The sequence below is a fragment of the Bos javanicus genome, chromosome X (assembly GCF_032452875.1).
Source record: "Bos javanicus breed banteng chromosome X, ARS-OSU_banteng_1.0, whole genome shotgun sequence".
Classification (NCBI taxonomy): Eukaryota; Metazoa; Chordata; class Mammalia; order Artiodactyla; family Bovidae; genus Bos; species Bos javanicus.
The window spans coordinates 53,977,906-54,005,716 of NC_083897.1; the positions used below are offsets into that span (position 1 = coordinate 53,977,906).

A 27,811-nucleotide genomic window follows, 5' to 3' on the forward strand; every position below is an offset into this window, starting at 1 on the left:
TTATGTAGGAAGTTTGTTCCCCTTTAGAAAATATGCTGTTTTAAAACTAAAAATTATTTCATACATGATCCAGGCAGAAAGTAGTGTGGATCTCTAGCAGTGAGTATTCTAAGAATGAGGGTAGATAGAAGTGATCTCCAAATGAGTCTCATTATTGTCTCCTGCCAATTCACTGTATGAAGGGTCAAAGTTCAAGAATTCTATGATTGAATGGATTGCTAAGTGTCAGACCCAGTGAGACCCAGCACCCCCCCTTGCCCCTATATTTGTGTGGGAAGGGTGAGGAAAATGAAAGCCATTTGCACCTGATTCTGACACCCTGTGTCTCCCTTCTCCACTTGCCAGCTCCGATGGGGAGGGACAGTACCTTCCACCTGGCATTGCCTCTGAGCAGCTTTGTGAACTCCTTTGGGCCATTATGTTGGTTGGTACTTTGGCTTCTTTGGCTCCCAGCACCAGCTGATGCCCTGAGCTGAGTCCCAGTTGGGCAGGCTCTATTGCTCAGTGCTGTAGCTGTCTCCAGGGCATTGTTCTTGAGACTTCCAACAGGGCAGATTTGTGCAGTTGGCCCATCTGGACAAGATCTATAACAAGTAGAGCTCTGTGCAATAGGCTCATCTCCATAGTCCACCCCCCACTACCCCCGCCTTCGGGCTGCAGTAGCCTGACACCCCAGCCTGACCATGGAGAGTATCAAAGAGATACTCTCTGCTCCTTTCAAAGGGGTATTGCTTGTGGCCTCTCATTGATTGGCACTACCTGGGCAGAAATGGGAAAACAGGGATTCTCTGCCCCCTCCTTTTTTAAGCCAGTCCTTTAGTTTGGAATCGCCTTGGCCACCATAATTAATATTTTCAATAAGATTAATTTCTGGTCCAGCTATCCTGGTCAGCCCAGAATGCTCGCCACAAAGCCAAGAGACAAGAGGAGTATCTCCACAAAGAGCAAAGGTCAGACAAGCTCCATAGGGAAAAGGGGGAAAGAAAGCTGAGCTCTTGGTTTGTCTGTAGGATCTACTTTGGTCATTGGATTTATTGACTTTCAGAAAATTTTGAACACCTGTTTTTAAGGAAAGGAGAAAAGGAGGAAGCGAAAGGGAGGGAGGAAGATATGGGGCAGGGGGGAGAGAGAGAGAGAGACTGAATTTACATAGTTAATTATTCTAGATTCGGAGAAAAAGACAAGATGTTTAAGAGATTGTTTGATCACTTCTGTCTTCCAGCTGTTTAGCCCTGCACTTTAATCTTCCTTTTTACAGTTCTTCCTAGTTGGATCATTTCAAAGGACTCAGAGTACCAGGCCCATGCTTCCCCGTGTCCCAGTGTCAGGCCTGAGATGAGCGCTTCTACACTCTTTCTGTTCTGATATTTTTGGGTAGCTTCAACTGACTGCTCCACTTCCTCACTGTGGACAGAGAAGGGAAATGAGAAGGATTAAGAAATATGTCCAAATTATGGTTTTCTAGCTTTGACAACTCCATCCTGAGCTTGGCCAAGTCAATGTTTGTTCAGGATAGGGATCCTCTATATACCTAGTTCCTTCCCAGGAGCCTGGTAGGCTGCTTTATCCTGGGCATGGTTGCATGGCATTATTATTTGCTCACTGAAAGGAGGTGAAGGAGCAAGTTGGAAATGAGAGGTCCTGGGAAATAAAGAGACTTTAGAGAAAAGAAGAAACAAAAGTGCAGGCAACAGAAGACTCTCTGAGGATAGTTTCTTATTCTAAGCCTCCTAGGCCCTACAGCCTTAAGCTCACTTTTCTTGAAAGCTTTATAGCACCATCAAGTAACTTTCTAAAAGTCTAAGCATCTTTCTCTTTTTACACTCCACAGCAGTCAAACACACCCTGCCATGATGCTAGCTAGTTAGGGAATACAACAAATATTTCTGAGATCAGGAAATTTGGGTAGATTGGGAAAGGTGGTCTTTCTGAGAGTCCAAGATTCCTGACCCCATTTTAACAGTGTTGAGGTTCCAAGAAAACTTGAAGACCTCTCTGTTGGGTTGTATAGCAACACCCTACCCCAGTGTAGCCGATGACTGTTCCAAGCTTAGTAGTGGGGAATCTGTCCCCTTGCCTTCCTCCCAGGGTCAAGGAAACCTGACTAAGTCACACAGGGCAGCATTTGGGGATGGGAAAGATTCCTGTTTGACCCGTGGTAGGAGGGACAGAGGGCATAGTAAAGGTCAGACTCTGGGTAGGAGGTGGCAGGGCAAAGATTGGTACAGGTTAAGATGACAAATGCCAGAATCGAGTAGCAGTGTTCTGAATATCCTCTACCAGAGAACTTAAAAACAGAGAAGCTCCAGTCAGGGTTATCCTGGCTACAAGAACATAGCCAAACCTTACTTTCATGAGAAATGGGATAGTATGGAGAAAATCTGGATGAAGATAGGTGAGCCATCTTTCTAAGTACAGCCACCATTGGCACCATGCATTGTAGCTCCACATAGCTTTGGGATTGGCTGTTGAAGTTCTGAGTAGGAGATCAGGAAGGAGCTGTCCAAGCCCTTGATGGAATCTACTGGAGAGGGAAAGCCCACAAGGGGAAAGCAGGAAGCCAACAACTGGACTCTTAAGCTCCTATTCACAGTGCCTGGTGGATATCTTCTGACCGTAGCACTTTATAGACAACCCAGTAGAAGATGTTGAAGATGAGAAAAGTGAAAGGGAAGACAGCACGGGAAATGGTGTCAATCCTCTTGGCCTGGTCCACGTAGAGTTTTCGCATGGTTTCTCCTTCCCTTAGAAGTGGGGCTGGAGGTTGGGGGCTATAAATGCCAGAACCTTCCATTGGACCTCCATCCCTTGCCTGCAGGCAGTGGCCCAGGCCATAGCCACGGAAATAAAAGCGACTTTCACGGATGATATCTTCTTCCTGGAATTACATGGAAGAAAAGGCAGAATTTGAGGTCACAGTTCTAATGTAGAAGAATAGAGACCACACCACACAAGTATCTCGGGTGATGCTATGCAGACAGGGTAGGTGGATACACAGGCTCATTGCATGCTTTTTTATGGTCACAAAACTACTCACGAGATAGATGTACGCTAAGCAGCTACACGTGGTACGTATGGTATAAGTTTATGATTCCATTTGCAGATAAGCCTTGAGCTGCCTTTTTAAAATGCGTAACATCATTTAGAGCCATCTAAAACCCAGGAAAGTGCCAACTCACTGTGAGAGGCACATCTCAATGTCAAGTTATCTCTGACTGGTAATAAACAGAATAAAGAGAACAATGAAACCTTTAGAAAGCACAGCTGAGATAGTTAGACTTGGAAACTTGACTTTAATGACTTCCAAAAGCTGAAGAATTATGTCTCCTTGTACATAGTATCTTTAAAAAAATGTTTATCTCTGAAAATTCCAAAAGTTTTAAATAACCTAGTGGGTTATCCGAATCAGGGTAAAGCTGATTATGCTCTTGCAGATGTGTGTACTTCTAGGGTAACATTTATTACCCAACACACATTCCATTCATGTGCAGTACATGAATTCTGATGAACACATTAACATTGAAGAGGTAAATTTTATCTAAGCATTATGTAATGTAGCAGATTACACAAAGTTCATTTGTCCAATAAAAATGACAACTGACAACCTTAAATAGCTACAACACAGCTGGGAGTCAGGAGGTAAGGCCAGAAAGATAGGTGGATAGAGACCTAGAGAGAGATGGAGAGGGAGAAAGAGAGGAAAAAGAAGAGAGAGAGAGAACCAAAGCTCCCGAGTGATCAATAGAACCTTAGGTTAGATGCACAATACTGGATGCTTGGGGCTGGTGCACTGGGACGACCCAGAGGGATGGTACGGGGAGGGAGTAGGGAGGAGGGTTCAGGATGGGGAACACGTGTATACCTGTGACGGATTCATGTTGATATATGGCAAAACCAATACAATATTGTAAAGTTAAAAATTAAAAAAAAATTAAAAAAAAAAGTCTTTCAGGGCCTAACTCAGAGCCTATTTATTGTTGGTTTCTACAATGGCAACCCACTCCAGTATTCTTGCCTGGAGAATCCCTGGGACGGGGGAGCCTGGTGGGCTGCCGTCTAGGGGGTCACACAGAGTCGGACACGACTGAAGTGACTTAGCAGTAGCACACAACCTCAACCCCATTTTATCTCCTTCTAAAGGACACACTGCCATCACAAGTGGTGGTTCACAACCTGGAAATTAGACCTAGGACAGGTAAGTATATACTACAACCTAGGAATACTTCATTCAAAGATGGTTATAATTTTTTAAAGTATCAATGTTTATAGCAGTAAAAGCTTCAGCTATGTAAGAAATAACCTCTTCTGGGATGGTACCAACTATCTTCTCAGTTTGCCCAGAATTGCGGTCTTCCTGATACGTAGGACTTTCAGTACTAAACAGAATAAGGCACATGTATATATTGAATGGACATGACAGATATACATAAAACGTAGATAAAGTAGATTTTACACATGCTATGCAGTTAGAAGGACATCATAGGGTCTTTATCCTGGGACCTCTATAATTATAGTAACCCATTTAAAAGTGGCTTCATCAATGAGATGTTAGTGTGGCTGGTCCCATTAATCCTTGATTATGATAACACTAGAAGGCCTAGCCTGTCACTGGGCATCAGAGGTAGACAAGCTCAGGTCAGAGATTTGTCAACAGATCCTATCTCTTTCTCTGCCTGCTGCAGGCTCATACATGGGAAAGGACATCAGTCTGGCTCACCGCTGTGTCCCCAGTGCCTAGCACAGTGCTGGCATCTGATAGGCACCCAGTAGATATTAGTTGAATGAATGAATGGACTGATGAGCCACATGCGGAATACAGGACAGGGAATGGCTTTGTTCTCATGAAGCCAGCATCCTCTCAGGATCTCAAACTGAAGAGTCTACTCAGAAGAGAATCTTAGCTACAGAGTGCCTGGCAGAAAAAACAATTGCTTCTTGCCCTACCTCTGCACAATGGCCTGAGGCCCCTTAAAAAGAATGGCATAGTTGGCATAGGGAAAGGTCTCTCTAAGTCTGCCCACCAGACAGCCTTGCTACCCAATCCTTGATTTTGCCAGCCTCTGTGAAGAGAGTTGTACATGTGTGCATGCATGCTAAGTCAGTTCTGTTATTCCTGACTCTTTGCAACCCTATGGACTGTAGCCCACCAGGCTCCTCTGTCCCTGGGATTCTCTAGGCAAGAATACTGGAGTGGGTAGCCGTTCCCTTCTCCAGGGGATCTTTTCCACCCAGGGCTTGAACCTGTGTCTCCTGTGACTGATGCATAGCAGATGGATTCTTTACCCCTGAGCCATCAGGGAAGCCCTGTACATGTGTAGGCCAGAGGCAATTCACCCTTGTGGTGGTGCTTTGACCCTGAGTTGTCGTGATGGGGAGACCTCAGCTCTTTCGTTTAAGTTCTGTATACAACCTATCACCATAGGCCTTGGCTCACTTCACCTGTATTCTGTAGTTCATTTTCACACTGTTTCTTCATGACAGGTTGTGCTGGATCCATTTTATGGATGAAGAACCAAAGGTAAACAAAATTTCTCCCAAGTAAGTGAAAAATGTCCCTTGGACTGCAAGGAGATCAAACCAGTCAATCCTAAAGGAAATCAGTCCTGAATGTTCACTGGAAGGACTGATGCTGAAGCTGAAACTCCAATACTTTGGCCACCTGATGCAATGAACTGACTCCTTGGAAAAGACCCTGATGCTGGGAAAGACTGAAGGCAGGAGGAGAAGGGGACAACAGAGGATGAGATGGTTGGATGGCATCACCAACTCGATGGACATGAGTTTGAGTAAGCTCCAGGAGTTGGTGATGGACAGGGAAGCCTGGTGTGCTGCAGTCCATGGGATCGCAGAGAGTCAGACATGACTGAGTAACTGAACTGAAGTGAAAAATGAGGGAGTAAATAAAATGAAGTTTTCTTTTGCTTTCCAGTTCAGAGTCCCTCAGACTCCCTGTTCCCCATTGCTCATCCTAATCCCTGTAGATCTCGAGCTAGAGGATAAAAGCATGAAATGTATTTGTTTGCAAAAAGCTCTGAAAGAGAAAGTTAAATCCAACTTTTGCTATTTCTGTTTCTATAGATCTAATTATTTTCCCTTTTCTCCAATCACAGTAAACCTAAAGAGAATTTTTTGGAACTATTTTTCAAGCTGGAAAAAGCTGTTTCCCACAGGAGAGGTAAAAAATGGCCAATAGTATAAGTCACCCTGGGCTCTTTAAAAAAACTTTTTTTTTTTTAACATATTGTACTTGTAGTTGGGGTAGCAAAGATGAGTGGACTAAAATTCAAGGGTGAGGGTCCTGAATTTGGGTATTGCTTATTTAGGCCACATTCAGAGGTGTGTGCGTGTTTGTGCGTGTGTTGGGGAGGGACAGTGGAGGGTTAAACTCCACTTTGTGGCTTTCATGCTTCCCAGGTGGCGCTAGTGGTAAAGAATCTGCCTCCCAGGGCAGGAGACACGAGAGACACGGTTGGATCCCTGGGTCAGAAAGATCCTCCTGGAGAAGGAAATGGCAACCCACTCCAGTATTCTTGCCTGGGAAATCCCACGGACAGAAGAGCCTGGCAGGCGACAGTCCATAGGGTCGCAAAGAGTCGACATGACGGAGCACACTAAACATACTTGTGGCTTCCATGGCTGTTGAAATGGAGCATTTTTGTGGCAGATATCTATAGGGGAGGAGGGCTGGGGAACTAGAGGAAAGATATTCCAAAATCAAGCGGGGATGGGAATGCACAGTGTGGGAGATGAGTTGTGAAGATGGGAAGGATGGATCGATATTGAGTGATGTATATTGAAGTGAGGAGAGGAGATTGGAGAATGGGGAAGGGTCCTGGGAGATGGAAAGAGGCAAGCAGGGTTCTGGGACCAAGTTCCTGAGAGGATTGGGCAGTATTTTAAATTTCTTCCATTTCTCAAGTTATTCTGTTGATAATGGTAAAGCTTTTTCCTCTGTCCATCTTGAAAGAGAGCCCTTGCCAATAAGTCTGCAAAGATTGGCGGACTGGATTCTGTGGCTGCTGTGTCCAGAACCTAGTGCCAGGGCCTGTTGAGGTTATAAAAAATGAGAAACAGACCCTTCTGTGTGAGGCTTCTAGACTAGCTAAGAAGACAAAGCAGAAATGTCTAGGAAAAAAATAAGCTATCTTAGACTGTGACATGGAAGGAGACCACTACAAAGTGCAAATGGATGGTTGAGATTTGGGATTTGAGAAGAACAAGATGAAGTCTGGAGCTTGATGAACAGCTGGCTGACTTCTGGAATACTCCTAACTTGCTCTTGGCTAAGGGATCCTTGAAAATCCTGTGGAGTCTCTCTCTCCCTTAAGAGGGCTCCTCTCAGACTGAAAATCGCTTCTCTAGCTGGAATAGCAGGGTCCAGAGAGAGGTTCTAGAAATGAATCAACCCTGTATCAACTTTTTCAGCCCACTCACTGACCTCCAGGATTTGGCTACATTTCTTCTGGGATAGCAATGACTGTAGGAAACTCAAAAAGGGACAGAACTAATGATACAGGTAATGGTTTTCAGGTTTTATCTACATTAATCAAAAGCCTGGGCCACTTTGAGGCAGGATCCAGGTGCCTAAGCAGGGCCCAGGCTACTGTTTTAACTATGTAATAATTGAGCACTGATTATGACAGGCTTCATTGTGAGGTCAGGATCACCCTGTATATGACCAGGAGGGGATAGGCTGTGGGCAGTTGGAGGTTGGAGAGGTGCAGGGAAGGAGGTGGGACAAGTGTCACCCTGGAGTAGTTCTACAGCGACTACAGCAGTCTTCTGTTACCAGGACACCAGTAGAGGCAATTTAGCTGGGAAAAGAAGTCTGGAACGGGTTGGCAGACTGTTCTTTTCTAAGGTAAGCATGGAGAAGGCACCAAGATTAAAACCCCTATAAAGATAAGATTTGGGTACCTGTGGGCAGGTTTGACACAACTAAGGAGGTGGGATCAGTTAACTTACAAAAGGGTGCATCTACTTTTCTTGCCCTTCTGCCAAATCCATATGTTTTTCCCCTGAGCCTCTGCCTAGGATGCTGCTGCTGGATAGGAAAGGCTTTTAGGACTCTTGATCGGTCCTAGTCAAGGAGGTGCAGTTGTGGATCACTCCACTAGAGGGCGTGCTTCCCAGGCCGCAACTCAAGGACTGAAGCCGGGGAAAAAATTGATGAATACCGACGAACCACTAGATGAGACAAGAACACTGCCCTCAGCAGAAAGGGACCTTAGCAAGGAACATGAAATCCCGGAGGTAGCTTTTGAGATATTTTTAGTGCAGACATATGGTAAGGGTACTCCAGGAGCAGCTGAAATGGGAGGTGGGGCTGTTAGGAAGAGAGAAGAACCTTAGAGTTAGAGTGGCCCCAACAAGCTAGAGCCAGTTTGCTTAGATAGATCATTGTTTTCTTTCCCCACCCAGAGATCATATGTGCTTTAGTGCCTCCAGATTAGGCAGTAAACAGGGAGTTGGAGCTCAGGATAGGCCAGAACTCAGTGTGTCTGATGATTAAGTGAACCTTATGTAGCTCAGCAAAGGCGTTTAGTTTTGCTCATAACTGGGCACTTCCTTCTGTGACAGTGGCCCAGGCACTTCTGTTGTCATGACAGTGTACCTAGCACCTATTGTCTGGGCAATGGGGTGGGGGGGAGGATGCGCTGCCTCTGTTGTCATGAGGACAAGATCCCTACCTACTCTGCTTCCCCAGGTGATCACAAACAAGAATGAGAGAAAATAACAACTCATGCCTAACGAATCTGATGCACCCAATGGAGACCAAGGCGAAGAAATGAAAGAGCCAGAAGATGCAAGTGGTAGTGTTTCAATTCCAGCTTAGTTATGGTGGGGACCCTTTATAATGCTCCCCTAGAAAGGCACAATGCCTGACTTGAATTCTTAACCACCAATCAGTATACGACAACCTGGGATACCTTCCTCCTGGGTGGGAGGAGAGTCAGGAGCAACCACTACTAATTCTCAAAGCAATCTCGTGGTAAGTCAGTCGATAAGGTTCTAATATTGGCTAATATATTGGCAGTGCTTACTATGCAGGGGAATCTGTCCATGCCCTTAATTTACTCTGCTAGACTGCCCTACAGGAATGAACGTCCCATTGGACAGATAAAGAAATGGAATCAAAAAGGTTAAAGTACTTAGCTTATTTGTGACCAGCCTGGGACTAGAATCCAGGGTTCCTGACTGCCTGTCTAGTCCTTGCGGTCTAGACTGAGTCTTGGTTTTGGGGAGGAGTAGCAGGAAGGAAGGAGTCCAAAGGAGAAAGGAAGTGGGCTCCTCCCTAGTTATGCTCACCATGCGGTGGCGCCTCTGCCTTCTTCGAAGTCGAATGAATTCCTTATGCTGACGAGAGACAAAATTGACAGCAGCGTACTCCAGCAGGGCAGCAAACACAAAGAGCAGGCACACGGCCATCCAGATGTCGATTGCCTTCACATAGGACACCTGCAACATCCATCAATGGAAGAGTCAACCTTCCTCGAGTTCTTTCACGGCCTCTTTAGTGGATTACCAGCCTGCATCAACTGCCTGCTATTCTGCAGCTTTATCCTGAATTTCTTCTCGTGTTTAAAGAAGCTTTCCTTGATATGTCCCATTATCTGAAGGACTATGTCAAAAAGATCAGACCACCCATCATGCTTCACCCCTCTGCCCTCTTCACCCTCCACTTCCAGCTACTTTTTCTGCCTATACTTCTTTTCCTTCCTTTCTTTCTCCTTTTTGAACTTCTGCTTCTGCTTCTTATTGTCCTTTTCATTCTTATCCTCTTCTGATTCTTTTCTTTGAATAAAAAGCAATGAACATGAATGCTGGATTTCTTTGCCTTCTGTTCTGTCCTAGGATAACACAGCTGTGGTGGTAATTGGGCAGGGTGTGTTATTCATAAGTGAGACATATGAGGACATTCGAGGCCTAGAAGGGAAAAGTCTTAGCCAAGATTACCCAGTGAGAAGATGGCACTAGGGCTTAAGGATTCTGGGCATCAATTCAGTGATGCTGTGAATTACCTAGGTTGAAGTCTCAATACCAGACTATGAGTTCCTTTCTTTCCTTCCTCCATGTCTATTCTTCCTTTGATCCTATGATTTTTCCCTGCCATTCTTTGCAAGAGACCCTGGTGAGGATTTGAAATGAGTGGAGAGCAGGGGCCTCATCTCTCACAATGAAAAGCAGAACAGGGTAGGGATCCCAATGGGGTGCACCATCCACCCCCTGCTATGGATGTTTCTGTCATTTCAAGAATGCTGGCTTCTGCCTATCCAGTCCCTAGTGGTCTCCTTTACTACCTGCCTTGGTAGCTTTCAGCCCTCTGTATCCATGGGTTCTGCATTTGAGGATACAGAGGGCCAAATGTAAGGGACTTGAGCATCTGCTGATTTGGGTATCTGCAAGGAATCCCAGAAGCAATCCCCCAAGGGCACTTGAGAGATAACTGTACTTTTCTCTCCCATTTCCTTTGTGAAGATTAAATGCTCACTTCTCTTGAAACAGGGTTGTGGCTGGGTGGGACCAGAGGGGAGGGCAGAACTCAGGTTTATGAAGTCCTTCCACTTCCTCAATCAGATCACCTCCTTACAAAGTTTTGAGTGGCTAAGCTCACCTTATGCGGTTCCCCAGCAGGAGTAGGATTCATGACAGGCAACTTCTTTCACCAGCCTCTGCTATGTTGGACATTGAGGATGTTGCACACTCCAGGTAAGGAGCAGGTCTCACAAAATCTTCCACCTCAGTAGCTCTTAATCAGGGCTGACTCCCACACCCATCTCCCCGCCCCACCCCCGACCAGGGGCATTTTGAAATGTCTGGAGACATTTTTGGTCACACAATTTTAGGGTGGTGCCAGCAACTGGCTTCTAGAGGCCAGGGATGCTGCTAATATCCTACAGTGCACAGGACACCACCCTTCCACCAACTCACACAGCAAAGAAAAATGATCTCAACCAAAATGATGATAGTGCTAAGTTGGAGAAACTCTGCTCTATTTCTTTAAGGGCAATTCTATTGAGATGATAGTGGTGGGTTGCTAGGCAACCCTGATTAAGCATCCCTTGGTGTTTCTACTTTGCCACCTACAAAGAGGGCCTCCTATTTCATTTACCATCTCCCAGTCCCACTGTGCCCCCAGGGATGTTAAGTAAGTGCTATGAAAATCCACAATGAGGTAATGACAGGGGAGGTCCATGAAGGACTTTGGATCATCAAAAGAAAAGGACACCTTAAGAAGCAGGAAGAAAGTCTTGTTAACAATAAGTGTCAACAATGCACCTTAAATATCTCTGGAAATCATCCACTCACTATCCTGGCTCATCTGAAGAATTGCAACAGCTTCCTAAACAATCTCCCTGCATCTCTGCTGGCCACTTACAATCTATTCTTCAAACAACAGCCAGAATTTTGTTTTCAAAATGTAAGTTTGATCATATCACTCCTCTGCTTACAACCCTTCAGTGGTTCTCCACTATCCTTCTGATATAGGCAGTGCTCCCCTCGGCATGACACCTAGCTCCTGCCTACTTTTTCAGCTTTACCTTGTCCCTTGCAATCTATGACCCTGCCATGCTGATCAATTTCAGTTGTCTCCCAAGGGGATCATCTCTTTCTGTGTGTCTCTCCTTCACCTTGATGATTTTTACTTAAATGTCCACTTTAGATACCATATCCTCTGAGAAGTCTTCCCTAATCATGCGGGTATGGGTTGATTGCCCCTACTGGATGTGCTCAGGTTACCTGCACCTGAGCATCCATCAAATATACCTGGCTCTTTCCTTCACTAGATTGTAAGCTCTTCAGTGGCAAGGACTATTTCTATCATGTTCGCTGTTCTATCTCCAGTGCCTAGCTAAGAGCTTGGCACATAGTAAGTATCTTTTGAATTAATGAATAGGTGGATGGTGTATTTGTCTCTGCTAGTTCTGTTTGCCCTCTTAGCCTTCTTTGTTTCTACCTGCCCCAAGAGCTGTGAGCCATTTAGATGACAGGATTTTGAAAGAATTGGGTTCCTCTTCCCTGTTTCAACTTTAGGTCTAATCTGTCAGTCTCTAGTAGAAACTTCCATTAAGCCCTTCCATTATACACTGAACCAACTGGAAGTTGTATAGATCAAGAGCCTGGCAAAGAGACAATGATGGGTGCCTTTTGGAGCCCTAGCCCTCATAAAGGCAAAGATGGAATGGCTTCCAGTAGCATGGGAAACGGCCATCCCAGTTGAGTTCCCTTACAAAGTGACCCTTGGCTGCTCTTATCCTGGACACTAGAATAGTATTGGGGGTGAGATTGCTGTTGCTTTCAAAAGCCCCTGATCTGGCCCCACATTTTCCCTTGGGGCTCCCATGAAATCTAATGTTGCACAAACTCAAGAGTGAGCAGAAGCTCTCTGACTTAGTCCCTTGCTCTGTGGGGCTGGCCAATGAAACTTTTTAGTTTAGGGTCTATGCCTGCGTACTTTGCCATTGGCCAATGAGGACAAGAAAAGGTCATCAACATAGAGAACAGACTTATGGTTGCCAAAAGGGAGGTGGTGGGGTAGGGAAGGACTGGGAGTTTGGGATTAGTGGATACAAACGGGTATATATAGCATGGATAAACAACAAGATCCTACTGTATAGCACAGGGAACCCTATTTAGTATCCTGTGATAAACCATAATGGAAAAGAATATAAAGAAGAATGTCTATATATGTATAACCTAGTCACTTTGCTGTATAGCAGAGGTTGGCACAACATTGTAAATCAACTATACTTCAATTTTATATATATATATATATATATTTATATATTTATATATATATATATATGTATAGAAAAGGTCATCAAAATCTGATGAGAAGGTACCAAATACCACCCCCTCCCAAACCAAACAAAACCAAACAATCCTCCAATAAAGTACATTCTTTCTATATGAGAAAACAGAATGATTCCTGGGAGCAGATGGATGGTGTTTGCTCACAGGAGGGGACTGGAGAAAGGAGTTCTCTCAGCAAGAATAAGGCATAAACTGAAGCAACTCCCTGAGTTAGAGGAGAATCTCCTTATATGGCAGCGGCAATAAACTAAGGCAGGGTTCTTAGGTCTGAACTACTTTTCTTCCTCTGGTCTTCATGCAAGGCCACTACCACAGCCTCACCTGGCCCTGTAGGCTTCAACTAAGCCCAGTCTGCCTCTCACAGCCTCTTCAATATCCTTGACATTTAGAAAACACACTTACAGGCCTACCTCAGAGATGTTGTGGGTTTAATTCCAGATCACTACAATAAAGCAAATAGCACAAATCTTTTGGTTTCCCAGTGCATGTAAAAGTTACGTTTATAATACACTGTAGTCTAGTAAGTGTGCAATAGCATTATGTCTAAAAAGACTATATGTATACTTTAATTTAAAAATACTTTATTGCTAAAAAGATGGTAACCATCATTTAACAACTCAGGGTTGCCACAAACCTTCAATTTGTGGGGGGAAAAAAAGCAGATCTGCAAAGCACAATAAAATGAAGTGCCATAAAATGAGATATGCTTGTATAGGAAATTATCTCTGACAATTTTCCCTGTGACACGATCCTAATCTCAGCTTTGTCACTGTCTGTCCCTAGAAAAACTTAGGATCATCTCAAAGGTTTCCTGGTGATTCAAAAATAATTGAGAGCACTACCAGCTGCTTTAGGCCTAGGTCCACTACCCAGTCCTTTCCACCTCGACTCCTGATAATTATAACAATAGCTAACATTTATTGAGTGATTATTATGTGCCAAACACCATTCTCTCTGTTAATACATTATCGTATATATTTCTTGCAATAACCCTATGGAAGAGGTAATATTCCCACGTTACAGGTGAGGAGACTGAGAAGGAATTTACCTGAGATCACCATTAGCAAATGATGAGGCTGGGACTTCAATAAAAATCTACCTGTCTTAAAAAAAAACGACCTGTCTCTAATCTCCTATTCTTAACAACTATTGCCCCACCACCCCAGTATATAGGAAATTTGTAAATTTAGTCTGAGTGTCCAGATCACCCCCTGTTTAAGTCCCCAGTAAAAGTCTTCTTAGGAATAAACACTGGGAGATATAAGATCACAGGGCCTGGTTTCCAACAAAACAGAGCAAGAGGGAATATATTCACTATAACAGCCATAAAAACTGTGTTGTTTTGCTTTCCATTATTTCTCCATGACATAGTACAGTGCCTGGTACACAGTATGTGCTCAATAAATATTTACTGAATGAATGAATTTGCTTGCTCCCTGATCATCTCAGAGCCTTGCTGACTTTAAGGACATTGAGGTGATGACCTCTAAATTCTGTTCATGAAGACATGAGGCAGGGAAAACCTGGGTCCAGTCCCATCAGCACAAATCTCTCTGTGTAATCAAAATATCACCTGGCCCTAGAAAATCTGAGTCCACTGACTTTAATTGCTATTTGCTGCCTCAAAGTTTTCTCACCCCCAAAGAAGGGACATTGTCTCTAGAGCTCTTCATGATAGTATCTGATTTCTGACATAGTGAGAAACAGACGTCAATTTAAAATCCTTGTATTTCTTTGATTGTTCCTTGTGAAGCATGACCTTGAGAAAGTCATTCTATCTCTCTGGGCTGTAATACCCTCATCTGTGCCATGAGGCAATGGGGCTTTCTACTTGCTGAGGGTCTTTTGATCTTGGACATGCTAGTATTTCCTGATGAAAGTCAAAGTCAGCACTGTCTACTCATTCCCTAGCCAGACAGCATCTGCAACCCCAGTCTTCACACTGTTTGCAATGTTATTAGCAGCGTGTTCCAGGGGAAGAGAATGCAGGACACCTGCTCTTGCTTGATGGCTCTTCTCTACTTTAAATCCAAGGAAAATAGTCAGTGGGAGGGAATGTGGGAATGAATGGGAAATGGGGAGCTCTGTGGCAAGCAAGGTCCCTGGCATGTCTCTTCACCTTAGGCAAAGAGGCCCGGGAGCCAGAGCTCTGAGTTGTCATGGTGAGCACAGTGGTGATGCCTAGGCCCACTCGGGCAGGGGCAGCATCCATGTTGATCCAGAAGGAGACCCAGGACAGGATGACGATGAGTAGGCTGGGAATATACATCTGAATCAGATAGTAGCCCATCTGTCGTTCCAGGTGAAACTTTACCTCGATGCAGGTGAATTTCCCTGCAAGGAAAGAGGTGAGGTGTCAGGCCGCAGATCCCCAGCCAGCAGCTGAAATTGAGAGGCAGGAGTAGGGCAGCCCTATCTCTGTGGGCCAGCCTCTGGGCACCTAAGCTGGGTCAATAATTGAGCCTTTCAAAATGGTCCCAGATCCCAGATGTATGTTTTGATGAAGCTCTCAGAGTAGCCAACAGGGACCTGACCTCTTGCTCCAAGCACTTTAGTTGCCAGCAGAAGGCCTTCCCCATGACAGTACTGAAAGAGGATTAAGAGTGGGAGGACTCCAAAGCCAGGCTGTATGTGTTTGACTCCTGAAGCTTCTGCTCACTAACTGTGTGACCTCAGGTGAAACACCGAAGATTTTAAAGTTTCAGTTTCTTCGTCTATAAACTAGAATAACAATATCCATTCCATCACTGGGCAATTGTAGGAATTAAAGTTAGGTGATGCATTTGAGGTGTTGAACACATAGGCAGATGGTACTATTCTCATGATTAACAAAGCGATGAGCCTAGACTCCACTCCAATCTCAGCATACTTGCTGGTGTGTCTGGGACCCCTGAAGCTCTCCAGCAATGATTCACTGAGATAAACACTGCCTGTGTCTTAAGCAAGTAAGAAGAGCTGGATAGCAAATATCTGGAAACAGTGTCCAACAGAGACCAGCTCTGGATGGTGGGCAGCGAGTTCCCAGACAGCACTGGGCAGCAGCGTTCTATTCCACCAACAAAAAGTGTGTTGGCCCTGGGCACATGTACCAAAGCTCTCCTCCTCTGACAGTCACCTTCACTTTACCTTGCTTCCCACGCCCCAAGGCTAAGAAAACACTAGCTCAGAGCTTCCCCTGGCAGTAGATGCTTAGGATAACCAAGGCAAAAAGCAGAGGATACGTATGTTGTTCTTTTATTGTGGCCTGGTCTTGCTGTTAGCAGACCTGATTCCTCAAGCTTAGTGATTTCATCAATGACTGACTAAGACTTTGTCATGTGTGTGATGCTGTGATCTCCCACTGTTGCCTGAGTCCACCTCACTTCATCCCACCCCAGGCTTCTAGCCATGAAGTGTTTTTGGTATCTGTATTTTCTTTCTTTTTTTTTTTTTTCTTTTTGATGATAGTGCTTTTGTTTTCCATGACAAAATGGATTATGACTTGTTTAGCATAGAAAAAATGTGAGAGGTAGAGAGGGAATAATAATATTCATAAACTGACATTTATCAAGCCCCTACTAAGTGTCTTGACTTTATATAGTTTATCTCATTTAAACCCCATAGCAACTCTTTGGGGCAGGTAAAATTATTATTTCCCATTTTACAGGTAGGGAATGGAAGCTCCTTTGAGATTATGTTTCTTGAGGGTTCCCAACTAGAAAATAGTGTGGCCAGTATTCAAACTCAGCTCTATCTGATTCCAAAGTTCTTGCTCTTATCACACTGCTTTAGAAACACTTGGTGCTATTTTCTTACAGGATTTTTTTTTTTTTCAATTACAGGATTTTTAAACAAATGCTTTTGGTTTGTTTCTTTCACCACAATAGAATCATTCTGTGTATACAACTTTAGATCTTAACCTTTTCCACTTGTATTTTCCAATGTTGATACGAGTGCCTTGAAAGCATCCTTTTAGACCTCTGGATAATACCCCAGCAAGCAGATGTGCTATGTAATTTATTTAACTTCTGCCCTATCGGTAGATATTAAGAGCAGTTCTGAGTTTTTGCCAGTATAAACAGTGACCAAGGAGCCCTCTTGGGGTCTAAAGTCAATATGATTTTTTGGAATATTTCCTTAAAATAAATTCCAAGGAGTGGAATTCCTGGATCAACAGGTAGGGAAAAAATTTAGGTTCCAGACTAAAGTTTCTTAGTGTGCCCCCTGGACCACCTGCATCAGAATCTTCAGGATTCGTGTTCAAATGCAGATTTCTGGGCATCACTCCAAGCACATGTAATCAGAATCTCTGAGATGTAGAACCCAGGAATCAATATTTTAACAGGCTCTCCAGGGAAATATGATGCACACCAAAATTTGAAAACCATAAGTCTATATACAAATTGCCAGGGTTTTTTTTTTTTCCTGAAAAAGTTTACACCAATTTCCACTCCCACCAGCATTTTCTAAGTTCAATGGCTCATTCCTCTCCCCAACTATCTGCACCCCTGCATACACAAACACATATTCATAGGCTTGCACCCAAAGCATATCAGCACACCATTGGAGGGACCCAGGATCTCCCTTCTTCAGCTTGTGGCCCCTATCTCAGCATCATAGCTCTTCACAACAGCCAAATGGTAGGTGGAAATGAGGAACCTACAGCGATTAGGGAAGCTGCAAAAGGAAGGTGCTCAAGCTGGAAAAGCAGCTGCTCTTCATTTCCTGACCCAGTTTTCACACCTGGGAAACCATGTCAGTTCATGAGACTTGGGGACTGGAGACAGTGGCAGGGGGTGTGGACAGTAAGCCAGCTGGTGCCCTGAATTCTGTTCTCTCCTGGTTCAATGTAGTCATTGAATTCTCCCAGATGTAGAAATTCCTCACTTTCCACATAAAGTTGGCCTCAGGACAGGTGGAACACTCCTGCCACTCACTGACACAGGCCCATTTGTTCTGCAGCATGTGATAGGGACAAGAATATGGGCTTTGGTGGTGGAACATGGGCTTTGAATTTGAAATCAGTCATTTACTAACTGTGGGACTTGGATAACTGATTCAATTTCTTAGAATCTCAGTTTTTTCTTTCTGAGAAATGGGGCTGATCACCGCTGCCATAATGAGATAAGACATGAGAAACTTAGCACGCCATCGGGCACAGATTGGACCTTCAATAGAGGCCAGCTGCCTTGCTCCTTTCCCTCCCATTTGGAGGCCCTTTGTGCAGCCCACAGCCAGTAAGATCCTAGTTTTTTTTTACCTGTGTTGTAGTGCTTGGTACAATAGCCTAGATCCTTCTCATCCCGCAAGATAAACTGAGGCAGAGTCAACCCCTCGGCCACTTGGACAGCAGGAGCATCTTCCAGCCACTCAAACATGAGGTCATTCATGGTGTAGCCAACTGAAAGTGAAAGAGATGGCAGAGGGCTGCAGAGTGTGGGTGTTGGTTGGGGGTAGGGAGAGGATTAGAACTGGCAGGAAAGAACAGATGAGGACTAAGACCTGGGTTTTAGGAGTTTCATGCTCATCTGGGAAAGAAAAACCATTCTGAAGAGGGTACTTGATCAACTGCTTCATGTGCCCAGCCTAAGTGGGTAAATCAGGAAGACTTCAGATTCCTCTCCTACCTAGTTCTCAAGCATTAGAAAGTCCCAAAGATAAATTATTCTGACAGACCTAGAAAGCACATCAAGAGGCCTGGAAAGATGTCAAGGAACCCAGCTGGGAACCTCCTGCCCCATCTCAAACCCAGGGGAGTAAGCATGTGTACTGACCACATACCTTGAGCTGAGCCAGCCTTGGAGCTGGGGCTTCTGCCACCTCACTCCAGGGAGGAGAGAGCTATTTATACCCTGCCAGCCATGCATGGGCCAATGTGCACACCACAGACTCCTAGCCAGGGCCCTGAACTGGGGCAAACTGAGAGCTAACATCAAAAGTGCCAAGTTGCTTACGGAGAGCTAGAATTTTGTGAAGGCTCTTGCCACATAGATGACTATATTCACATGTTGGGTAGAAATGTGAGCAGAAACACAAAGGCTCACAGATGTCCAGTGTAGGGCCTTGGCCCAGAGTAGCTTTGTTACTTTAGGCAAGTCACTTCCCCTTCTCTAAAATGTTCCACTTACATTTCAGAGGAGGTAATGAGGACTTGGACGTGAAGGTGGTTTATGAACTCTAAAAAGCGGACCACATAGGACAAATTCTATCCATCACTATTACTATATGTTAGAAACAGACAGACAAGAATTTTCTGAGGATCAAATGCATAACTCCTGATCTCGCAGTCTCACTTGCCCAGGAGATGGCGAAGAAATGGACATGGGCGATGTCCAGGCTTGTCATCCTTTAGCTTCCCTGCACTTGGGACAGCCGCTGCAGGCTGTCACCCTATGCCCTTGGTAGCTCTTGGCTGACCTTGGTGCCCTGGGCACTGTCCTATGCCTAGAACTGTCCTCTCTCACTTCTCTACAAAAGTAATCTGTACACACTGCTATATGTAAAATAGATAAATAACAAGGGCCTACTGGATAGCATAGGGAGATATATTCAGTATCTTTTTATAACCTATCATGGAAAAGAATCTGGAAAATAATACATATATAATGGAATCACTTTGCTGTACACCTGAAACTAACAAAACATTGTAAATCAACTATGTGCTGTGCTGTGCTTAGTTGCCCAGTTGTGTCTGCCTCTCTGCAACCCCATGGACTGTAGCCCACCAGGCTCCTCTGTCCATTCTCCAGGCAAGTATACTGGAGTGGGTTGCCATGTCTTCCACCAGGGGATCTTCCCAACCCTCAGGTCAAACTCAGGTCTCCTGCATTGCAGGTGGATTCTTTATTGTCTGAGCCACCAGGGAAGCCCAACAACACTGGCATCAGTAGCTTATCCCTTCTCCAGGGGATCTTCCCAACCCAGGAACTGAATCAGGGTCTCCTGCATTGCAGGCAGACTTTTTATGAGCTGAGCTAGCAGGGAAGTCCAAATCAACTATACTTCAATAAAAAAAAAAAGTTGCCTATGTTCACAAAGAATCAGGGTTCAAAGACTGCCCCATCCCTGACAACTCTAGATGTGTATAGGCATCTTGAATATGTTAACTCAAAGGAAGTAAAGGTAGAATTACTGCAGGCACTGTGAGAGGGAATGTATCTCTGGACACAGGAGGTACTCCTCAAATGGCATCCAGCCCAAGCACACTGGTATATAAGGTTGGGACCTTCCCATCCCCCGGCCCTATAGGGCAGCCAGACCTGCAAATAGCCAGGGAATGGAAAAACACATTAGACTGGGTGTTCAGGAGCTCTGGCTTCTAGTCTTCCCCGGGCCAAGATCTGACTGTGTGTATTTGGGGAAGTCCATCCCCACTCTGGGCTGCCCTTCTCCTGTCTGGAATATTATGGCATGGGGTTGACTAGTTGGTATCTCAGGCATCGCTCTGTGACTTTCTAGGGACACTTACAGCTCTCCAGCTGCATTGTGCAGGTCTGGATGTCCATGGGGAAGTTCTTGAGGTCCATCGGGCAGGACAAAATGAGAGTCAGCCTGGCAGGGACAGGAAGAAAGAAGTCAGGCTGGCTGAGTGTGGCTCAGTGCAGCACAGGGACCTCCCCCCACCCCGCAGCCTCTGCCCCTTGCCCCGAGTTCTCCTGGCCATCTACCAGCTGCACCTGATGCTGTAGAGCACGTTTCCATTCTTGAAGATGCGCAGCAACTTGTTGTCTGTGGTCACCTCGTGGAAATTGGCCCCTTTCTCATTGGCAAAGAACAGGTCTGGCTTCCAGATTGAGTCCAGCATGGAGGGATCGAGGTCCAGCGAGTCATCAGGATATTCTCGGTAGGCCAGGCGTGGATCGTTCCACTGCTGTCGCAAGAAGACATTCACCCGGTAGTCCTGGGAGGGGGCAAAGATGGGCCCATCAGAGGCAGTGTTACTGCAGGGACTAGCAAGCTTACCACAGGAGGGCCATGAGGAGGAAAATGCTGGGAACACATCTCAGGGGAAGTGCGCATTTTCCACTGGAGAAGGAGACAGGCTCGGGCTGATACGGCAAAGATGGGAAGGGAAAAGACATTTATTAAGCTCTTACTATGTGCCTGAGTCTTTGCTAAGCACTTTCTTCATATGCATCATCTTATTTAAATCTCACCTCAACCCTGAGGGGAGAGTGCTGTTATGATTCCCATTTTACAGATGAGGAAACTGAGACAAAGAGAGGTTTAAGTAAATCTGCCTAAAGTCATACAACTATTAGATGGTAGAGTCTGAGATTGAATGCAGGTTTTTCTGATTAAAAGCCTGTGCTAGTCATCACGCTATCTTCCAAACTCGACCATCTGCTGCTTAGGCTAGTCTGCCTTTAGCCACAAAAACCCTGGGCTGGGGAAAGATAAACTCCTAGTGACCACCTTCGGACATCCCATGGCTTTAGCCATGACACTGAAACAGGGAGAGGATGGCAGAGGAAAGACTGGCTTGCTATCTGGTGGGCTTCTCCCATTCACACTAGAGAGGAAGTGGGGGGCATGGAGATGCTTTACCATGGTAGTCTCGGTGACGGAGCCAAAACTGTTGATGAAGATGTTGCAGGTCACATTCACAGGTGGGCCTAAGGGTAGCAAAGCACAGCCATATTGGTAGAGCATTCCAGGAATCTGGGAGAAGATTCCAAGACTGCCTCTCTTAACTGGAGGCCAGGGCACTGCTGGGAGAAGGCAGTGTTTGGCACACAGACCCAGGGTGATGGGGTGGGGATGCTCCTTCTGAGCTGTGAGTGCTAGACCTGTTCCCCAGCCTCCTGGCTCTAAGGTAGGCAATGGGGGTGGCTCAGTGTCCCCAAAGGGAGTGGGGAGGGGGAGGTTTTGTAGGATGAATACTTCTTACCTTTAAAATTAGGCCGAATCCTGGCATCATACCCAGATGTTCGCCCCATAAGCTTGTCCAGGAAATCAGAGGGGGACATGGGCTGGGACGCCTTGGTCCCAGGTTTGACTTCCTCTTTTGCCAAGGCCACTCTGGAGAGGAGAGAGTTAATCACTGAAATCAGTTGTGTATGCATGTGTGCTAAGTTGCTTCCATCATGTCCAGCTCTTTGTGACCCCATGGACTGTAGCCTGGGGCTTCCCCGGTGGCTCAGTGGTAAAAAGAATTCACTTGCAATGCAGAAGATGTGGGTTTGATCCCTGGGTCAGAAGATCCCCTGGAGGAGGGCAGGACAACCCACTCCAGTATTCTTGCCTGGAGAATCCCATGGACAGAGGAGCCTGGCAGACTACAGTCTGTGTGTGCTCAGTCATGTCCGACTCTTTGCAACCCCATGGACCATAGCCCACCAGTCTCCTCTGTCCATGGGATTCTCCAGGCAAGAATACTGGAGTGGGTTGTCCTGCCGTCCTCCAGGGGATCTTCCTGACCCAGGGATTGAACCCAAGTTTCTTATGTCTCCTGCATTGGCAGGCAGGTTATTTACCACCAGTACCACCTAAGAAGCTGGAGATCAGTTATATTCTACTTTATTACAGATCCTTCACTTCCCTGTTCCCACCCCACTTTGGCTGGTCTCCATATCAGTGAGGAGATTAGGAGATGGGTTTCTGCTTGTCCACTTGCAAATGAGAAGAACAGAAACAGCCATAAGCCAACACAGCAGCTCACTAGTCAGTCCTAGACAATTGCTTTCACATATATTAGATCTTTTTGCTCTCACAATGCTCATGTGATGGGGGCAAAAACTGTTATTTCCATTCTACAAGTGAGAAAACTCCTTCCAAAGAAGGAGTGATCTGTGGGACTGTAAATCAGTGCAGCCACTGTGAAAAACAGTATGGAGTTTCCTCAAAATATTAAAGGATCCAGCAGTTCTACCTCTGGGTATTTATCCCCAAGGAAACAAGATTGTTTAACAAACTATGTTAAAGAGATATTTGCACCTCTCCCATGTTCATAGCAGCATTCTTTGTAATAGCTAAGACATGGAAAGCACCCAAGTGTATATCAACAGATGAATGGATAAAGAAAATGTGATAAATACATACATACACACAGTGGATGGAGAAGGCAATGGCATCCCACTCCGGTACTCTTGCCTGGAAAATCCCATGGATGGAGGAGCCTGGTAGGCTGCAGACCATGGGGTCGTGAAGAGTCAGACACAACTGAGCGACTTCACTTTCACTTTTCCCTTTCATGCATTGGAGAAGGAAATGGCAACCCATTCCAGTGTTCTTGCCTGGAGAATCCCAGGGACGGGGGAGCCTGGTGGGCTGCTGTCTATGGGGTCACACAGAGTCGGACACGACTGAAGTGACTTAGCAACAGCAGCACACACAATGGAATATTACTTAGTCATAAAAAAGAAGGAAAATTCTGCCATTTGCAGCAACATGGACAGACTTGGAAGGCATTATGCTAAGTCAAATAAGTCAGACGAAGACAAATGCTGTATGATCTCACATATAAACATGGAATTTAATGCATAAATAATAGATAGATGGATGGATAGATAGATCAATCAACTAACCAAAAGAAGAATGACTTGCCCAAAGTCTCACAGCTGAGGCCTCATCCAGTGTTCTCTTTCTGATGGTGTCTTTTTTTTTTAATATAAATTTATTTATTTTAATTGGAGGTTAATTACTTTACAATATTGTATTGGTTTTTGCCATACATCAACATGAATCCGCCATGGGTATATATGTGTTCCCCATCCTGAATCCCCCTCCCACCTCCCTTCCCATATCATCCCTCTGGGTCATCCCATCTTTTGGACTCTGATGGTGTCTTGAACACACTCAAACATGAGTGACAGAATTAATGTAGCTGTGGCCACACTTTGTACATCTGGCCTAGCCAAGGATGGGAAGGGCTCAAGGGCAACTGACACCCCTAAGAGCTGGTTTCAGTTGTTTGGCCTTCATGCTGATCTCTCAAGGGCTAGGACCCAGCTTCTGGAGAGGGCAGTTTGGCTTCTGCTCCAGCCAGAAGCTACATTCTGAGCTGGACCTCGGTCCAGGCAGCTGCAGGCAGATGAACTTGCCTTCGCAATAATATAGGCAGAAAAAAGCAGGGCTCTAGGAGCAAGGGAAAGACTCCCAGTAAAGAAGCCATGCTGCGAAAGTCAACTCCCATCTTATCTCCCTAAGAGCTTCATTTCAAGGAAGGGGCCAGTGTGCTTTGGCCTAAACTAGAGGCCAGCCCTCTTCTCCCCTGACAGGTTCTCCCATATGCCTGCTTGTCTGCTTACCAGCCAATAGCTAGACCAGGGACCAGGAGTTCAGCAAGGGCTTGAGGGCAAGGGTGGAGCTGAAGCTAGACTCTTGGCTGGGCCCTGTGCCTCCTGCTCCATCCTGCTGTCATCCCTAAAGCCAGCTCCCCTGTGCTGGGAGGTGAGGTGACTACTGTCCTGGGTCTGAGTCTCCTTTGAGCCAGTGGGCTCCTCTTTCCCAGTAAATCTATGCACCTGCCAGTGACTGATATAGTAATAAAAATAGCTGAGGCACCATGCTAAACGCTTTATCTAGTAGAGTTCTCACATGAGTCCTCTCAATAAGTACCATTATTATCCTCCTTTTATAGGTGAGGAGTGCAAGATGGAGCAATTTGTTCATGATCATACAGTTTCTAAATGGTAAAGCCAAGATTCCCACCCAGAGCTCTTGACTTCAAAACTAAGCCTATCCACAGAGGTAAAGAACAGACTTTTGGACTCAGTGGGAGAAGGAGAGGGTGGAATGATTTGAGGGAATAGTATTGAGACATATACATTACCATACGTAAAATAGATAACCAGTGGGAGTTTGATATATGACATGGAACCCAAAGCTGGTGTTCTGTGACAACCTGAAGGTGTGGGGTGGGGAGGGAGGTGAGAGGGTGTTTAGGAGGGAGGGGACACATGTATACCTATGGTTGATTCATGTTGATGTATGGCAAAAACTATCACAATATTGTAAAGTAATTATCCTCCAATTAAAATAAATTAATTAATAAAAAAAAAAAAAACTAAGTCTATCTACTGTAGTACTAAGATACAAGCAGCCCCAGGCAGGCTGCCAAGGAACCAGAGTTGGGGAAGGTCAGTGGCAGCCTCACTCTGACCCCTAGAGTCCTGCCTTCTCAAATCCTAAGAGCAAGAGGAAGCTCTTACCCTGGGAACAGAGGCCACCTTGGCCCTGAGCAGGGGTTGCCAGAGCAGGTGGCTTAAGCATGCTCTGAAAATCCAAGGAGGCGCTGGTGCAAGCAGAAGTCGTCCGTGGCTTCACCATGGGACGTCCACACTGGCCAGGTGCTGCTGCTGGCCGCCTGCCGTCTGCCCCCCGCCCCCAGGGAGGCCACGTGGACCTGAGTGTGGAGCAGCCAGAGCCTTGCCACCGTCCTCAGCTCCAGTCTCATGTCATCTCTCCCACTGGCCCCAGTCCCAGGACTGGCTGTGAACTCAGCTGTCTTGGGCCTCAACCCCCGTGGCAGCCCATCTTTTCCAGGGCTACCTCATTTGTGGACCTGAGAGCAGAGTCACGGTGTGTAGACTCTCCTTTCTCCCATTCATTCCTGGAAAGTTCCAAACACTGGCAGGACTCAGGAGGCTCCAGAGCTGGAAACCTTTCTCATGGAAGGCCCTGGGGTGGGGTAGGGGGGAGAACTCCAATTCTGTTATTGGGTGCCCAAATGACCTTGGCCAGGTCACCTGCCCTCTCTAGGCTTCAGTTTCCATAAGTTCAATGAAGGACTTGGGCTCAAGACTTTCTAAGGGCTAACCTTGCTCTAATCACCAAGAGGGCTTTGCTGCCACCAAAGCCTGGGCCTTAGTATAATTTCCCCTCCATCAGGGCCAGCAAATGCCAGCTGGGTGCCCCCTTCTGCCTGCATCCTCATATCAGCTCCAGCTGAGCTACCATTGCCATTCTACTTTGGGCTCCTTTTCACTCTGAAGAAGTTTATTCCCTCCCTGCCAATCCCACTGAATCCCTGCCTGCCTGCCCACTCGTGTCTGCCAGCACATGAGAAAGAGGCTCCTCAGAGGCAAGCAGTCCTGGGGTGCTCCCTGAATGAAGAGGAGGATGATATTGCGGTGGCACTCACCCACCTCCACCTTGGGAGGCACTCTTCTGACCAGTTCAGCCCAGGGCACAGCCATCTTTCCTCCAGCATCCCCTGTCCACCTAGCTTCCCCTGTCCACCTAGACTGCCCCTGCCCCCTGCACCAGCTAATGAGAAAAGTGGGAATCGGTGAGGGGGCATTTATAGGGAGCCCAAAGCTTGTCTTGCCCCAAAGTCCAGGAAATGATGGCCACATAGCACCACTCCAGGGAGCAGCCAGGTGTTCCCTGGGCAGGGTAGGGAGAGTGCAGAGGGGCCAGCTTTGATCAGCCCGGCTTCATCCTAATGTGGTTTGGGGAAAATCCTGGCTCGTTGTAACCTTTTGGGTGAGCAGCTGGCAGAGGTTGGTGTCATTTTTAAGGATTTGAGGAGCATGTGGTCAAGTTGGGAGGGAGATAGGGTTGGAGGGCAGGACAGATGGCTTCTGTTCAGGGGCTCACTCCTAGCCCCTACCCTGACCCAGGAAGCTCTCACCCATGCAGAAGCCTCCCCATCACCTCTGGGGCTTTGACATCCTTCACAAAAGGCTCCTGGGATCTCAGTGGAGGTGAGTGAGTCCGCCTCTGGAGCCATACTATCCATGGGCTTTTGGCAAACTTCAAGGAAACTCTGCCGGAGCCCCAGTTGCCCCCCTCCCCAGCCGGTGTTTGCATGCATCTCCTTCTCACCCCCACTCAGCTCACCTGAGGAGGACCTGCCCTGGCAGGGTCCAGAGGAGAAGGAAAGAGAGGGTTGCTGGAACAAGAGTTGTCATCCTGTGGGGACCCTGGAGTCCTTTTCTCAGCCTGGCTGCCAAGGTGAGAGGGGATACCCGGGGCAGGAACGCCGAAAGTACAGATCCTTCTTCCTGCTCAGGCCGCTCTCGCAGGGAACCTGAGGGGGGCCGGGCTAGGAGTGGCGTGCTCTCTCCCCACTTCTCTCTTCTTTGCCCCGTCCCTCTCAGTCAGGGGGCCAGAACTATTCCCCTGGAAGTGATCCTGACACAGATAACCCCACCGGCTCCTGCTCGAGCTCGCCTGGGGCTCCGGAGGGCCTCAGCCTGCCTGCCTGCCGGGGTGCTGAAGGAGATTCTTTTTGGGAAGCAATCACTCTCTAAACCCCGGAGAGTCTTGGAGGAGATGGGGGAGGGAGACTGTATGAAGATGTTTCCCTCCCTCCCACCTCCCCCTGAGATGCACCCTCTAGAAAGCAGCAATTTAAAGGCACAGTCGCCGGCAGCTGGAGTCGGGTTCAGAGCGAGTCCGGGTTCAGAGCGAGTCCGTGTGTGTTGTGTGCCGGGGAGGAGCTTGGGCTGCCGCTGCAGCCTGGAGAGGGGCCGGAGGTGCTCTGTCCAGCTTCTAACTCTCGGGCTGGAGGAGTGCCGGCAAGCTGCCTTGCTTCCCCCACCTCCCCAGCAGTTTCCCTTTTAGCCTGGAGCCAAGCGGGGGCCAAACTCTAGTCTTAATGATTTTTTGTAAGGGGCAGAAACGACCTGAGAGGGTTTAGGCAGAGCCACTGGGTATTCTCCAGGTGACAGTTTAAGGGCTGCCAGGAGGCAAGAAGGAGGAGGGGAAGGGAAGGGGCAGCTTTTCCTCAACTCTCTGGATGGAGACAGGGGGATGAATGATGCACAGGAACTTAGGAGTCTTCTTCCTATGTCTGCCTGCCTATCAGTCAGTCTGTCTGTCTGCCTACTTGCTCCATCTCCTTCATCCTTATAGTTGCACATCCTCTTTCCTGCCTACTTCCCTCCCTCAGGTCATCTCTGCTGAGCTTGTGGGCTCTCTGTAGCTCTCTGGAACCCCTCTTTCCCCAGACTGGCTAGGCTGTGAGGAGGAATAGGGCAGAAGCTGGGGCAGGGCAAGCCTGGCACACAGCAGGCTTTGTAAGCTTTGGAAGAGTCAAGGGGACCAAGAGCAATGACCTGGCACCCCC

General features: G+C 46.5%; 1 protein-coding gene across 1 annotated transcript; it reads right to left on the bottom strand.

Moving 5' to 3' along the window:
- Positions 1 to 27,589, bottom strand: LOC133242583 (glycine receptor subunit alpha-4). The gene is made up of 10 exons (XM_061408765.1): positions 27,572 to 27,589; positions 26,709 to 26,770; positions 21,686 to 21,816; positions 21,343 to 21,410; positions 20,472 to 20,695; positions 20,264 to 20,346; positions 18,056 to 18,196; positions 14,936 to 15,150; positions 9,310 to 9,459; positions 1 to 2,878 (listed from the first exon to the last, which is right to left on the bottom strand). The coding sequence occupies exons 1-10, from the start codon at positions 27,587 to 27,589 to the stop codon at positions 2,588 to 2,590; spliced, it is 1,383 nt and encodes a 460-aa protein (XP_061264749.1). The 3' UTR covers positions 1 to 2,587.
- Positions 27,590 to 27,811: the final 222 nt, after the last annotated feature.